Source organism: Xenopus laevis, chromosome 3L (assembly GCF_017654675.1).
Source record: "Xenopus laevis strain J_2021 chromosome 3L, Xenopus_laevis_v10.1, whole genome shotgun sequence".
In the NCBI taxonomy this organism is placed as follows: Eukaryota; Metazoa; Chordata; class Amphibia; order Anura; family Pipidae; genus Xenopus; species Xenopus laevis.
This window is the reverse complement of record NC_054375.1, coordinates 141,055,324-141,070,931: the sequence shown is the minus strand read 5'-3', so window position 1 is coordinate 141,070,931 and position 15,608 is coordinate 141,055,324. Positions and strand designations below refer to the sequence as shown.

The 15,608-nt window shown below is 40.9% G+C and overlaps 1 protein-coding gene across 1 annotated transcript; it reads left to right on the top strand.

The window, feature by feature from the left end:
- Positions 1-3,936: 3,936 nt before the first annotated feature.
- LOC108710347 (endonuclease domain-containing 1 protein) lies at positions 3,937-7,876 on the top strand. The gene is given in 3 exon segments (XM_041587110.1): positions 3,937-4,018; positions 4,021-4,142; positions 7,052-7,876. Coding segments are annotated over 3 exon segments (774 nt in total). The 3' UTR covers positions 7,622-7,876.
- Positions 7,877-15,608: the final 7,732 nt, after the last annotated feature.

Below are 15,608 nucleotides of genomic sequence, written 5' to 3'. Positions count from 1 at the left end.
AGCACGTGGCATACAGGGGCCCCAAAAGGAAGACCCCCATATAGTTGTCATTTCAGGTACTGCAAAATCAACACATTTACATCGTTTTGGGGGGGGCAAAAGTAGAAAACAGTAAGTTCACCCCAGAAAACCATATATTTTCGGAAAGTACACATTCCAACGAATCCAAATTGGGTATGCATGTCTTTCTACGCCAAAGTACCAAGCCACAAATCATTCCTAAATTTGGTGATTTAGGTGACATTTCCAAAAATCACCTCAAAATATCTACCCTGCAGCATCGTATTACCCACATACTTTTAGGTATCAAGACAAATCACCCCAAATATGAAAGCCTAGGGTCCTCTGAACAGTTTGATGCCCAATATGTATAGATGTACCCAAGCACGTGGCATATAGGGGGCCCCAAAAGGAAGACCCCCATATGGTCTGTCATTTCAGGTACTGCAAAATCAACACATATACATAGTTTTGGGGGGAGCAAAGGTAAAAAAAAGTGCATTCACCCCAGAAAACCATATATTTTCGGAAAGTACACATTCCCACGAATCCAAATTGGGTATGCATGTCCTTGTACTCCAAAGTACCAAGCCGCAAGCCTTTCCTAAATTTGGCGATAAAAGCAACAGTTTTTACATTTTTGAAAATTGCCTAAAAATATTGCAATTGGCCGCATTTATCTCACCCAATTTCTTACATACAATTCTAAAACACCATAAATACTGATGCCATGGGTCAATTGAACCGTTTGATGCCCAATATGCTGGCATGTGCGGACCCAAAATGAAAATAGTGCATATGATTTTTCTCTGCTGCCGATTCGCCTTCTGTGAACATAGACCCTTGACTTCATATTATATGCCTCAAGACCCTCCTAACAGCAAAGACCCCCCCAAAACCATATATTTTTCGAAAGTACACATTCTGACGAATCCAAAAAAGATAAAGACGTCTTTCTACACCAAACTGCAAAGCTTTTCTAAACGCAGAGGTTTTTACATTTCTGAAAATCGCCTAAAATTGTTGCAGTTTGCCGCATTTATCACACACACTGTTTTACGTATAAAGAAAAATCACCCTAAATATGGACGTCAGAGGTCTACTAAATAGTTTGATGCCCAATATGCATAGATTTACCAAAGTATGTGGCGTGTACGGACCCCAAATGAAAAACATGCCTATGAATTTTCACGCTAGCCAACTAAGCTGCAGAAAAGAGAGCCCCAACTGTGCGTTATGTGCCATAAGACCCCAAAACTGTAAAAAGACCCCCAGAAACCCATATATTTTTGGAAAGCATATATTCTGGCGAATCAAACTAAGTAAAATAAATCTTTCTATACCAAAGCACCAAACAGCAAAACTATACTAAAGATACATAAGGAACAATAATGCATGGATAAAATTGCAATAAAACCACAAAAATAGCGTAAATCAATGAAATAACAAAATAATTGATCCGGCAGCGTAATTAGTGGCCGAAATCGATTATCCAATAGTCACGCTGTCAAAATAACATGCTTTTAGGCAAAACAAACAGGACAATGAATAAGTAAAAAAAAAAAAAAAAAACCCTGTTTGTGAGTTTTTGTGTATACATATTTGTGCACTAATAAAAGTTGTCTGAGTGTGCAAATACATGTAATTAAGTGTACAAAATCGACTAAGTGTGCTAAAATAAAAAAATAAAAAATAAAAAAACACAAATTTTTACTAAAATGTTCATGTAAGTGTATAAATGTACTGTAGGTATGTGTAAGTGCAGGTAAGTGTGTAAAAAAAAGTGCACTTACCGTTTTTGTAGCAGGAGGATCGCTGGAACCGAAGGACGACTCCTGGCAGCGTGTCTGCAGAGTTACTGCGCAGCAGGAAGTGACTGGGCGCGTGGTGCGACGAGGAGGAGGTAAGCCAGCAGCAGCAGCGCTTACATTGCGCTTCTGCTACTTTGAAGTCGGATCTGCGACAATCGCGTCGCAGATCCGACTTGACAGCCCCCCAGCCACGTTGCCCAGGGGGCTGTCTACCCTCCTGACTCTCTGCAGAGGCGGCAAAAGCCGCCGATGCAGAGAGAAGGGCTCAGCTGCAAAAGAACGTACGAGGTACGTTCTTGGCAGCCTGAGCCCTGAACCGCCAGCACGTACGCCGTACGTGCTTGGCGGTTAAAGGGTTAAGACAAGCCTTGTATCATCTCAGAATCTTGTTTGTGCACCAGAATGGGGGACCTGATGTCCATCCCCATGTCCTGGCTACACAATTAAATGGTGAAGAGATCAGGGAATGTGGGGAGAGCAGTGACATCTAGGAAGTGCTGAATGGAAAGTGAAAGTAATTGTCTGCCTAAGGCATAGAGGAGGGGCAGACAATATTTGATTGACAGCTGAGATTTTTAAATGAGTTTACAACAGCTATGAATTCTTTAATAAAAAATAGAAATTTGATTTCATGTTTAATTTGAAAAGGACTTTTATTATACAGATTTTTGTGCCTGGTTGACATGTCCACTTTAAGGAATCAAACAATATAAATAAAGTCTTCAATGACAATTGACTTAAATATTAAGCTTGTTTATTGTTGTTATTCTGCCTCTTCCTATTTGATTTCTAAAGAAAAAGTTGATTAATAATGTTATTATTAATTTCCTCGGAATTTAAAATCTAGATATCACCTGCTTGTTGCATCACTACACACATACGCACACATATATATACACACAGACACACATGGACATCCCTCATTGCGGTGCCACTGTGAATGAGTTTGCAGGTTAGTACTGCTAGCGCTAGTTAGTTATAAGGATTGGAGGATTTATTTAGGGCTTTGTAAGAAATGTAAAGATCCAGATGACTTTGAGTAGCAGCTACTGATATGTTCATGCAAAGCATTCTGGGAATGTCAGTATTCCGAGTTCATTGAGAGGCAGAAAGTCCTGGAGCAGCAGGTATATATTTGTGATTGGCTGGTTAGTGGAAAAACTGTATAGGTATGCATGTTTGTAAGGTGTAAATTTAGAAGAATTTGGCTAGAATTGCTGCATTTTACATACTACAGTTACCATACCATTCCGGATGTTCACAGCCCTGCTCCAGGCCTTCATTATTGGCCACAGTAGCTCCTCATCTTAGATCTTGTTAAGGTGACCATAGACATAACATTTACAATCTTTCCTGCGAAAAATTGGTAAATATGTCTTTCCACTGCGTTTGTGTTTGCCCTGGAAAATTTGAAGATGGAAGAAGATTGCTCCGTGGTGCTTATTGCTTTAACCCCAGGCCGGTGCAGTTTTCTCCTGATGGGAGCACTGGGCCGGTGTTTCAGGTAAGTCAATACAATCACTTGGGGGTGCCTAATATTTGGCACCCCCAAGTGCAGCAAGCCTTTCCTTCTCCTTTAATAGAGTTTTCACATACTTAATAAGTTATCTGAATAGAATTGCATCTCACATTGATCCTCGTCCATATGTTTTCACATGATAACCCTTTTTCTCCATGAATTGAATCTGGCCCAATGTCTGAAATTCTGCTGATGGCGAAAGGGTTCAAATAAATGCAACGACTAGTATGTGTTACATAACAAGATGTTCTCCTACTACCTAATATACATTATCTAGTATAGTGCAGAATGTCTACCTCCATCTAGTGTCTGTTGTTTTATACAGTTCTAAGGAAAAACAGGAACTTTTGTGTCTTAAATGAGATGTTACAAAGAAACTGGGTTTGGTTTTATAACACACATTAACCGATATTAATTTATGATAGCGATAAGCCAGATGTTCTATCACTTGTATCTATGCAGTGTGTTTTGTATATTATATGTTAAGGGCTCTTTAAATTGTCCTATTCTAAGTAATACAAAACAGTATATAGAGAGTCATTCTTTGTCCTGTACCTACTACACAGGCTATTAGTGTCTCTGTGTTTTGGTTGCCATTTAGTGAGTATGAAGATGATGCTGAGTCTGGGTTGGCTGTTCATTGCCATAGTCCATATGGCTGAACCTCTCATCTCTAATAACTTCGCTGACCCTGTAACTTTGCTTCCCTGTATGACAGAAGGAGGCGCATTCCCCTCTATTCAGCCTACATCTTGGACAGGAGATCTTCATGTTTAGATCAGAGGAAAAGCACTTTCAATGTTGAACCTCAGGTAAGTAAAAGTATAATCTAGCCTTTACTGGTATCATATGACTCAGACCCAGGGTCGGACTGGGCATAAGGGGTACCGGGAAAAAATCCGGTGGGCCCCCGCCCCAGACCCACTGTTGGCACTGCCCACTGACCTCCCTCATGGCCCCCGGTAGCAGAACAAAAGATAGGCACGTGGGTCTGACCCAGTCCAACCCTGCTCAGATCTCTAACAACAAATAACATTTCATGCCCAAGCACAGCCTTTTTCAGCTTGAGGTTAGATACTTATATTGTGGGGGTATGGAGGATAGAAGACAGGTAATGAGGAATTGAGGTAGGGACTGGGGGCATACTGAAAGAGGGGGTGTGAAGACATGGGACTGGGCCAGGCTGGAAAAAGTAATTAATTGGGTTGATGGTAGAGGACTGGGTCTTGGAAATAAAAGAAGATAATCATGGGGTTTGGTAGAGAGACAGAAGGGAGATGTTTATGGATTGGTGATGATAATGGAATGGAGTGGGTGGCGAGGGTAAGAAGAAAGAGAAAGATGCTGATTTAGGGTCCAACTTCTGTGGTACCAAGGGCTTAAATTTTTCTGGGTTATGTGGTGGAGGACCAATACTGGAAGCCAGTGTTGATCACTCCCTTATTTTAAAGCATGAGACAATATACACAATATACATATTAATGGGGGTTCCAAACCAAAAAACCAAATGCGCTGGTGCTAACTTCAGGATTATTACCCATTGTTCATATATGAAAAAAGATTATTAAGTCAAATTATGACATACCAAATATCAAATTATGACATATGACATACATAATTATACACCTTAGGGATCCCATAACAAACCTTGAGAGCAAACCCCAACCAGACTCAACTCCCACATGCAGCATAGGGAAAGAGAAAGTTAAAAGAGTAAAATGTTTTTTTCTTGTCATTTTTTGTTTTAGGGAGCATAGGGCAGGCAGAGTATGGCACAATGAGCATAGGGCAGGCAGAGTATGACACAAACAGGGAGCATAGAACAGGCAGAGTATGGCACACATAGGGAACATAAGGCAGGCAGAGTATGGCACACGCAGGGAGCATAGGGCAGGCAGAGTATAGCACACATAGGGAACATAGGGCAGGCAGAGTATGGCACACGCAGGGAGCATAGGGCAGGCAGAGTATGGCACAATGAGCATACAGCAGGCAGAGTATGGCACACACAGGGTGCATAGGGCAGGCAGAGTATGGCACACACAGGGTGCATAGGGCAGGCAGAGTATGGCACACACAGGGAGCATAAGGCAGGCAGAGTATGACACACAGGGAGCATAGGGAAGGCAGAGTATGGCACACACAGGGAGCATATGGCAGGCAGAGTATGGCACACACATGGAGCATAGGGCAGGTAGAGTATGGCACACACAGGGAGCATAGGGCAGGCAGAGTATGGCACACAGGGAGCATAGGGAAAGCAGAGTATGGCACACATGGAGCACAGGACAGGCAGTGTATTGCAAACACAGGGAACATAGGGCAGGCAGTGTATGGCACACACAGGGAGCATAGGGCGGGCAGAGTATGACACACACACAAGGTTATAGGGCAGGCAGATTAGAAATGCGTAGACAGATGAATAATGCAGACACTTATCTTAGTGCCATATGGGGGCTGAATGTATCCTGCTGAAATATGCAGGCCAATTTCAGCCCCTATGTTGGCAGTAGCCTCCACCCCTTTTAGCATCTGGAACTGTTGTGTTCGCTCCTGCATGACCAGGGCTGCCATCAGAAATTGTGGGGCCCAGTACAAGGATATTATCACCCCCAGTAATCTAACACATATTGGTGGCCAGGGGCCCTGATTTACTTGGATTATCTGAGCCCCTGGTATTACTGAGCAGCAGACTTGAAGTGAAAGGCATGAGATTGAATGTCTGCATATTTCCCCCTACACAGCTTCCTATATGCTAGTTTTAGGACTTAAAGGAGGCTTGTCCCCCTTGAGCTTTAGAGTTTGGGGGAGCTCCAGTGCCTGCATCCTCTTTTCTTCTATCAGCTTTCTGTGCTCTGATTTATCAATGACATTACATGATGTAAGTCCCAGTTAAGCAGCATGGGGATTGGTTAAACTGGAGGGGAGGTTCAAACCTCACCCATTCAATCCTCAGCTGGCTTAAACGGGACTTACACTTCACTGGCAAATCAGAGTACAGAAAGCTATTAAAAAAAATGTAAATACCTGAGCTTCCACCCTCCCTTCAGAAGCCTACAGCTCAATGAGGGGGGGCGGCTGGCTAATCCAATTTAGTGCAACACAGCCGGGCTCCCCTTATAGGGTTGCCCCCTGTCCGTTTTTTTGACGCGAACAGCCCAGTTTTTGAAGTGCTGTTTGGGTCAAAACTGCCTGCCGGTTTTCCAAAATAGGCAAACTGATGCATGATTGGCCAATTGCCTTGTCACAGCCATGTCCCTGACATCTCACCCAGCCCCTGCTACATCACAGCCCGCCTCCAGCTACATCAAGGTCCCACTTCCCCCCTGGAGTAAGTCAACCCTTCCCCCTTAACACTCTTAACCAACCATCCAGGCCCAGGATAGCTGCACCCCCGGTACAACCCTTGTCCCCCTAATGGCGGTCCTGCACTTAACTGATTATGGTGGTGAAAATGCAAAGTTTAGCACTTATTCACAATATCAGTCAAGTGTGTTCATGCAGCAGCCAACACAACAGTTCTGGATGCAAAAAGAAAAAGAGGCAACTGCCAGCATAGGGGCTGAAATGGGAATGTATAACTGGTTCTGTGTCACTTTTAGCCTTACCTACTGAGTAATTAATATGTTTTGTCTGAACAAAAGCTCCTTATGCACCTTTCATTGGCACAGCTTGGGAATTTACTGAATAAAATGTAATGTAAACTCTGTTGTACTTTCAGCTGGTTCATAGGGAGTTGAACAAAGCAATGCTGAGTGAAGCAGCTACTAAAAAACAGATAACAGAGCATGGCATTAAAAAAGACCCCAGAACACTTATTGAGTCAAGTCAAGCTGTTAATGCTGATTATGAAAGGACTGGCTATGACAGAGGTCATTTAAGTCCCGTGTGCCATCAGGCAGACAAAAATGAGCAGGATGCGACATTCACGCTGACCAATGTGGTGCCAATGAATGCTAACTTCAACAGAGGCAAATGGAAATCTTATGAACTACATATGATCAAGTATGCTAAAGAATGCACCACTATGTATGTGGTTACTGGCATCGTACCGGGCGATAAGTGGATCAATAGGACGAATACTGACCGTGTGAATATTCCCAGCCATGTGTGGAATGCTTATTGCTGTGTAGATAATAATGGCAAACCAATCAAATCAGGGGCAGGGATTGGGGAAAATATAATGTCAACAAATGATGTTTCTCAGATTGGAATTGATGACCTTCAAAAAAAACTCAAGAATAGTTTAGGAAATATTGAGATATTCCAAAATAACTGTATGAAATTCTAGAATTTACATCCTAATAAAATGCCAAAAGGCAAACCGCTAAATGTCTCCATTGATGCTACAGTCCTATCCTAACTGCACTCAATGCCTTCCTACTGACTTCACCTGTAGATTTCAGTTTTCATTCATTACACAGTATAAATCAGAAAAAAAAGTTCAAATCAAAAAGAGGGGACGAGACACTGTCTGGACCTATGTGATTGCTTTTTTGCTAATTTGCAGTTTGGTGCAGATCAACTAGTGAAATTTCCCGTTGGCCACTGCCCTTAGTCTTGACCAATCTCTCTCTTAATAGATGATTGATAGATGAATACTGCAAAACACAATATTACACACAAAAGCTATTTCTAGAGGTACACTCTTCTATTGCAAAACACAAGGTAATTAGTCTTTGCTGCACACATAGATACAGAAGAAAAATGGGAAATGGAACTTGCATGGGATTTACCATGGATGCTAATTTGTGCCTGCAATGGTAAATCTCATTGAAGTATCATTGCACGCTGTTTTGTGAGTAGCTGCTGGAATTCGGGGGGTAAATGTTGCTTTAATTGATAAGCCCTTTAATATTAATTTTAAGATAAAATTTCCCGTCATACTAATATTGTACATGTGCTATATATAACTTCTTTTAACTTCAAGAGAAATAAAGAGGCATCTCTGATGATCTTCTGGTTAGGAGAAAAAAAAACCTTTCTCAAATCTTTCCTAAGCAGAAGAACATCAGAGCAGCCTCTTTCTTTCTCCTGACAACTTCCTTGACTACTTGGTGGTCAGACTGGTCAGTAATTGACCTGTAGGTGGCGCTGTTGTAACAAAATTCATTCATATTAAAAGCACATGTAACCTTTAATATCTTGGAAATAAAGAAAAAAATAATAATGAATGTACATTGCAAAAGATCTTAAAAGATCTTAAAATCACTTATTTTAAAGGTTTACTTATACTTTAAAGAGGTTGTTTATCTTCCAAACTTCTTTTCAGTTCAGTTGGTTTCAGATAAATCACCAGAAATAAAGACTATTACCAATTACTTTCTTTTTTTCTATGTGTTACCATTTTTCTAATAACGAAGTATAAAGTTTCATTTTTCACCTTCTAAAGCAGCTCTGGGAGGGGGGGGGGTCGCTGACCCTGTAAACTGTTGATACATTTCTTATCTTTGTCCCTGCTGAGCAGAATCTCTGGGTTTCATTACAGGCAGCTGTTAGAATTGATACAATAGTTGCTAATAGTCCAGAGATGCTGCTGAGAAATGTATCAACTAAATATTGCAAAATCTTAATATTTTATTGATACATTTCCACACCTGACTTACTGAGCAGACAGAATGAAACAGCAGATACATTAAACATTAATTTTTAAACTTAGATTCTGGGAAAATGGTAAAAAAATAAAAAAATGGAAAGCAATTTAAAAAAAGTCTTTATTTCTGGTGAACAATCTGGAAAAAAAACTAAACTGAAAAAGTGTATGATGTGGTACACCTTTAAATTAGCTTTTAGTATGATGTAGCGAGTGATATTCTGAGACAATTTGCAATTGGTTTTCATTTTTTATTATTTGTAGTTTTTCAGTTATTCAGCTTTTTATTCAGCAGCTCTCAAACTTGCCATTTCAGAAATCTGGTTGATAGGGTCCAAATTATCCTAGCAACCATGTATTGATTTGAATAGGATAGGCTTGAATAGAAAGATAAGCAATAAAAGGAACAATAACAATACATTTGTAGCCTTACAGAGCATTTGTTTTTAGATGGGGTCAGTGACCCCCATTTGAAAGCTGGAAAAGTCAGAAGAAGGCAAATAATTCAAAAACGATAAATAATGAAGACCAATTGGAAAATTGCTTCCAATTATCCATTCTATAACATACAAAAAGTGAATTTTATGGGGAACCACCTCTTTAAGAAAACTTGTGTGACCCACCCATAAACATCATTGCACTAATACAGATTTGTGGTGTAATAATCTCTAGCAAATTATATCACAGTATGCAAAGCTGTTTTGCATCTTTAATTTTTCTAATTGTTTAGAATGGCATTATTCTAAATTCAATTTCTCAATTGTTTCTGTACTTTGTGCCATCTTGTGGCTAAAACTGAAAATAGTTCTCTCTTATGCTGGAAACTCTTAATACACCACTGTCCTTAATTCTATCACTGCTTCCCTGCCATCTTGTGGCTGAAACTCAAAAGAAAACTGACTGTACTGTGGGCTGTTTGTAGTTTATAAATGGCCTTTCTGTCTTCTCATTACATCTCTGACCTCTAGTGGTCGCAGCTAAAAGAAGCCATACTGTATGTTAAAGGGGACTCGTCACCCAAAAATGTATTCAAAATCCTATATTATAACGTTAGTCAAGCAAAATTAACTTTAATTACTAGGGATGCACTGAATCCACTATTCTGGATTCGGCCAAACCCCCGAATCCTTCACGAAGGATTCGGCCGAATACCGAACCGAATCCGAACCCTAATTTGCATATGCAAATTAGGGGTGGGAAGGGGAAGACATTTTTTACTTCCTTGTTTTGTGACAAAAAGTCACACGATTTCCCTCTCTGCCCCTAATTTGCATATGCAAATTAGTATTCGGATTTGGTTCGGCTGGACAGAAGGATTCGGCCGAATCCGAATCCTGCAGAAAAAGGCCGAATCCTGACTGAATCCCGAACCGAATCCTGGATTCGGTGCATCCCTATTAATTACACTATATAAATTATTTGAGTCTTGTTTCAATCAGTCTGGGAATTCATAATTATAGCAAACAGGCAGCAGCCATTTTGTGGACACTGTTATTAAGACAAGCCTTGTATCATCTCAGAATCTTGTTTGTGCACCAGAATGGGGGACCTGGTGTCCATCCCCATGTCCTGGTTACACAATTAAATGGTGAAGAGAACGGGGGAATGTGGGGAGAGCAGTGACATGTAGGAAGTGCTGAATGGAAAGTGAAAGTAATTTCACTTTCGGAAATCGGATCTTTGCGTCTGTGGCCAGCTTAAGGCATAGAGGAGGGGCAGACAATATTTGATTTATAGCTGAGATGTTTAAATGAGTTTACAACATCAATGAATGCTTTAATAAAAAATTTTAATTGGATTTCATGTTTAATTTGAAAATGACTTTTATTTTACAGCTTTTTGTGTCTGGTTGAAATGTCCATTTTAATTACTGTTTCTTGCAGCTGGAACTGTGCTTCTTGTAAGAACAGCTTTACCTTTTAATTTCGCATTTTGCCATTGCAAATATTATATGGGGAATGTAGAAATATTGTCCTGTATTCGAGTTTCCCCCAGAATCTGTGTTTGGCCACTGCGGTTTTAGTCTCCCATGCTAAAAACTAGTATAATCTATGGCCAAACCATAAGTTCTCCCACAATGATTCTAAAAGTCAACAGTTTTTTTTCACCCTGGGAGAAATGTTATTCTAACTGCCACCCATGTGATATTTGTATTCTTTCTTTCGGTTTTTGCACAAACATTGCAAATAATAAGCTTTTGGAAAACACCGGATCATTTCCCAATGTTTATAAATCTGCCACTTTTACTGATAAAGTATTCAGGCAACAGAAAGAATCTCATCTCCCCTCCCAGATTCCACTTCTTTTATGCACAAAAACCCAAACTGTCATATCTGTCTTCATAACGGTTATCCCCAATTCCCCTGCTGCTTCCTTCCCTCTCCTGCAATCCATGATGTGCTTCATGGAACTCTAACCCTCAAAATAAAATAAGGTAAAATTGCTGTTTTGAGCACATTATTTTTTGACATATTTTTCAAGGCATTAGTAGTTTTTACATTAACACATTAATATAATGTCATTGAAACAACAGTGTCGCCTGCTGGTCATTTCAACCAACGGAACAAACAGAAAAGTGATGTTCCCCTTCTTAGAAGTGACCACAAACACATCAAATGACTTTTCTCTGCTTCCCAATTTCATTACACAACTGAAAAACAAGTGACTCTGAAAAAAAAACTGTGACAGTTTTTTTTATGTGGTTTCCTTTAAGAGGAACATTGTCTCTGCATATGAGAGAAGTACAGCTTTGCTATATTCATATGTAGGGGGCTGGAGTGAAAATCGGGTACATTTTATGAACTTGGACCCGTAGAGGGTTATGGTTATTAGGTTCATTATTAGTGCAGTGAGCAAAGCAATTTTGTACGCAATCACCATTTTTTTTGCCCAGCATTCCAGCATCTTTGTGGTCACAAGAGGTGATGGATGTGGTTCAGTTGCACTGAACCTACTGCACACTTGATTTGGCAAAATTACAGCAACTGCATGCATAGTTTGTTCCAAATCGCATGCAATTGTGCAGAAGTTCAGTATTTGTCATACAAGTGTAGCGCTATAGTAAACTGACTTTGCTGTGGTTAGTTTTAGCTACGTTCAGTGTGGGATAATACCACAAATGAGGCCCTCTCTCTCAGGGGTAAGCCCTCGCAGCGGGGTGGGGGCAGGGTGTAGTGCAACTGTAACCAGGTGCAATAGCACAAAGGATGGGCGCCAGTAGTTCTTTAATGCTTAACCAACGAACTGTCTTTATTTAACATAGAACATAGCACATAGCACATATCCACAATGGAGTTTAGAACAATCAGACAGCATAAAGGTAGCATATACTCACAGAACAAGTATAGGCCGAATCCCTGCAGGCAGTGGCGTAACTAGTTGTTACTGGGCCCCATAGCAAATTCAATTTAGGGCCCTAAAATATTTATAAGTTGGCCTATTTTACCAAGATATATTAAAATTGCTAATTAATTAGGGTCTCACTGGGCCCCCTACACTCCTGGGCCCCCCTGCAACCGCAGGGTCTGCTTCCTCTATAGTTACGCCCCTGCCTGCAGGCCAGGGAATACACAACAGAGAGAGTTGCAGCTTGTGAGCGGTATTGCCCAGTTTTCAGGATCTCTTTCAGTGGCAGTCTAGGGGAATTCCTACAATCCCTAGTCTCAACACTTTAGTCCCTACTCCGGGTCAGTAATACACTAGAATCTTAATCCCTCTAATATCCTCGGTGGAGCCTTGAGCTGCTCAACTATATATCCTCTCTATCACACCTAGAGTGATCTATAAACGAGTATGCTATCTAATTACTAGGGCCAATTCACCTAGGATCACACTACCCATTCCCTTCCAGCCTGCTTGATTGGACTAAAGCAATGGACCCAGACCTCATGGTTTCCAAGACCTTTATACTCTGACACAGTGCCATCTGGTGTACACTATGAGAACTACAGGGGTTACATAAGCACAAGGTCCCCATAAGGACCCACTTAGGCATCTATTTTACTAGGGATGTGCCCCATTGTGCCCCGTTGTTGGGGGTCACTGACCCTGATGAATAAAATAATTATTGCTTGGTGAGACCGAAATGTTATTAGCATTTACTTTTTGTTAACTATCTTGCTTTGGTAGGCGTCTCCTAATCATCTTTTGGTCCCCCTGTGACAAGTTTGAAGTCCTGGATCATTGCTGCTATTGAAAAACTGAAAGTTTAGGCTGGTGCAATAAGTTCAGTATATAAAATATGGCATTTTTAGCAATATTAATTTTTAGGGTTTAATTCTTCTTTAAATCAATTTGAACAAACTGGAAAAAAATCTACAAAACAGGAAAATTATGAATTATAACTTTAATTAAGTGTAGGGGGTCTCTTAAATGGATCTTCAAGTTACTCAGGGCCTTAAATTACGTAAAAACCCTTGGCACACCACTTACAACCCAATTCATTAGACAGTTCTTTATTCACATATAAATAATCTTGCCAAAATCCCTTAGATTCTACAGAAAATGTCCACGTGACTGATGAACTGATGAAGTGGTGAGAAGTAACCCACATTTATTGCAACAGCCCTGTGTGAAAAAATCTGTCCTTCATAAAGCAACACTGACTGTTAGTTATCATGATAATCTCAAGTTTCTTTTTTTTTAAAAAAGTGTTGCACAACTCGTTTGTGAAAACTTCATTTTATCTTACTTTTTGCTATCTTTCTTTGACAGCCTTCCTCTAATCATCTTTCTGTCTCTCTTTCAAACCACTGCTTGGTTGCTGGGGTAGATAGGACCAAAGCACCCACATAACTGCTGATATTTTGGAGATATGAAAAGACAAATAATCCAATAAAAAAACAAAACTCCAGGTTGTTTGCCTTAGACCAGGACTGTCCAACTGGCGGCCCTTGGGCCGACCCCCCTTCTGTGGCCCCCACATGCTGTGCCTTCTTACCATATGTAAACTTTAAAAGGTATCACTACAGAGATTAACAGGCCCCTGCACTGTTTAAACCTCAAATTCAGGCTAATCCCCTGTATTGTTCACACCTGTGACCCCCCTGTATTATTCACACCTGTGATCCCCCTGTATTGTTCACACTTGTGACACCTCTATTGTTTATATCCTAAAGGCCTGTACTGTTCACACCTGTGACCCAGACTGAAACTGCCCACATTGTTCACCTGTTCACACCTTATTTAAAATGCTAATGGGGCACCAGGACTGTGTCACTGTATGTAGTACATATTAGAATGATAGCTTTCCGTGTCTCTTGCGATGTTCTGCCTTCCCTCCCTATGTCCCTCCCTCTGCTTACTCAGTGCTGCTTGTGTGTGCCATTCTCTGCTTACTCAGTGCTGCTTGTGTGTGCCATTCTCTGCTTACTCAGTGCTGCTTGTGTGTGCCATTCTCTGCTTGTCCAATGCTGCTTGTGTGTGCCATTCTCTACTTGCCCAGTGCTGCTTGTGTGTGCCATTCTCTAATTGCCCAGTGCTGCTTGTGTGTGCCATTCTCTGCTTGCTCAATGCTGTTTGTGTGTGCCATTCTCTGCTTGCCCAGTACTGCTTGAGTGTGCCATTCTCTGCTTGCCCTACGCTACCTGTGGAATGTAAGCCTGTTAAGGGTTTGTTCTTGGGGTTTATTAGAATTTGGAAATTGTTGTTAAGGGCCCCATAGGTGTTAAATCATGTGTTGGGGGGTTGTATTATCCACAGGGGAGGATGAGGCATATGGATTTAAGGGTATGTTTTAACATGACTTCAATTTCCCTGCAGTGAGCACCAACCATTTGGTTTTTTGGTGTGTTACCACCGTTAATGTGGATATGATCTTAAAAGTTCTTGTGGTAACATGGGTGTGGTTTACAGTGGGTGTGGTTTAAAAGAGGGAGTGGCCAACACTGACTTCCATTATCAGCCCTCCACCACATAGGCCAGTAACATTTTGGCCCTCGGTACCACAGAAGTTGGACAGCACTGCCTTAGATCATTACTGTCTACATCATACTTAAATGTAGTTTCAATTTGAACTACCCCTTTAATGCTGTTTGGATTGGGAAATAAGGTTGGTGTGTGTGTATCATTTCCTCTATCATCCTTAAAATTCTGTTCTGGGTCTGTTATTTGGCCTGATATCGATCGGGAGGACCCGTTGGGAGCCCCCACACATGGGAAGATAAACTGCCGAATCGGTCTACAGGACCAATATCGGCAGCTTTAATCTGCCCGTGTATGGCCACCTTAAATTATCAACTATAATCCCAGTAAGGATTTGACAGACTGTATTTGCTCCCATTACAATCTAAACTACAGAGAGGAGTTACATCCCAAGCCTTGTGGAGTTGTAAAATAGAAGCATTTTCTATAATAAGATTCTCATTTCTCTCATGTTAAACATACAGTATTATATAGACTATCTGCTTCAGTCTCAGCAGGCTCTAATCTTCAAAAGGAGGTTCAAGCAGAATCCCATGGCACCACATTGGTCCTCCCTGTCTGGGACACCTGCCTCAGTCCACCTATTGCTATTGGATCTGCTCTATTTTGGTGTGCCAGGCTAGTGACTTTAAACAGCCAGATTTAAAAAAGAAGTGGTATATTTATTTACAAAAGCAATAAAAGGTTAGTTGGGTTGATGGGTTCCCCTGCATGAATAGGTGCAGCAGTGATTAATGCAAAATGTAAAGCAGGAAGGACTGAG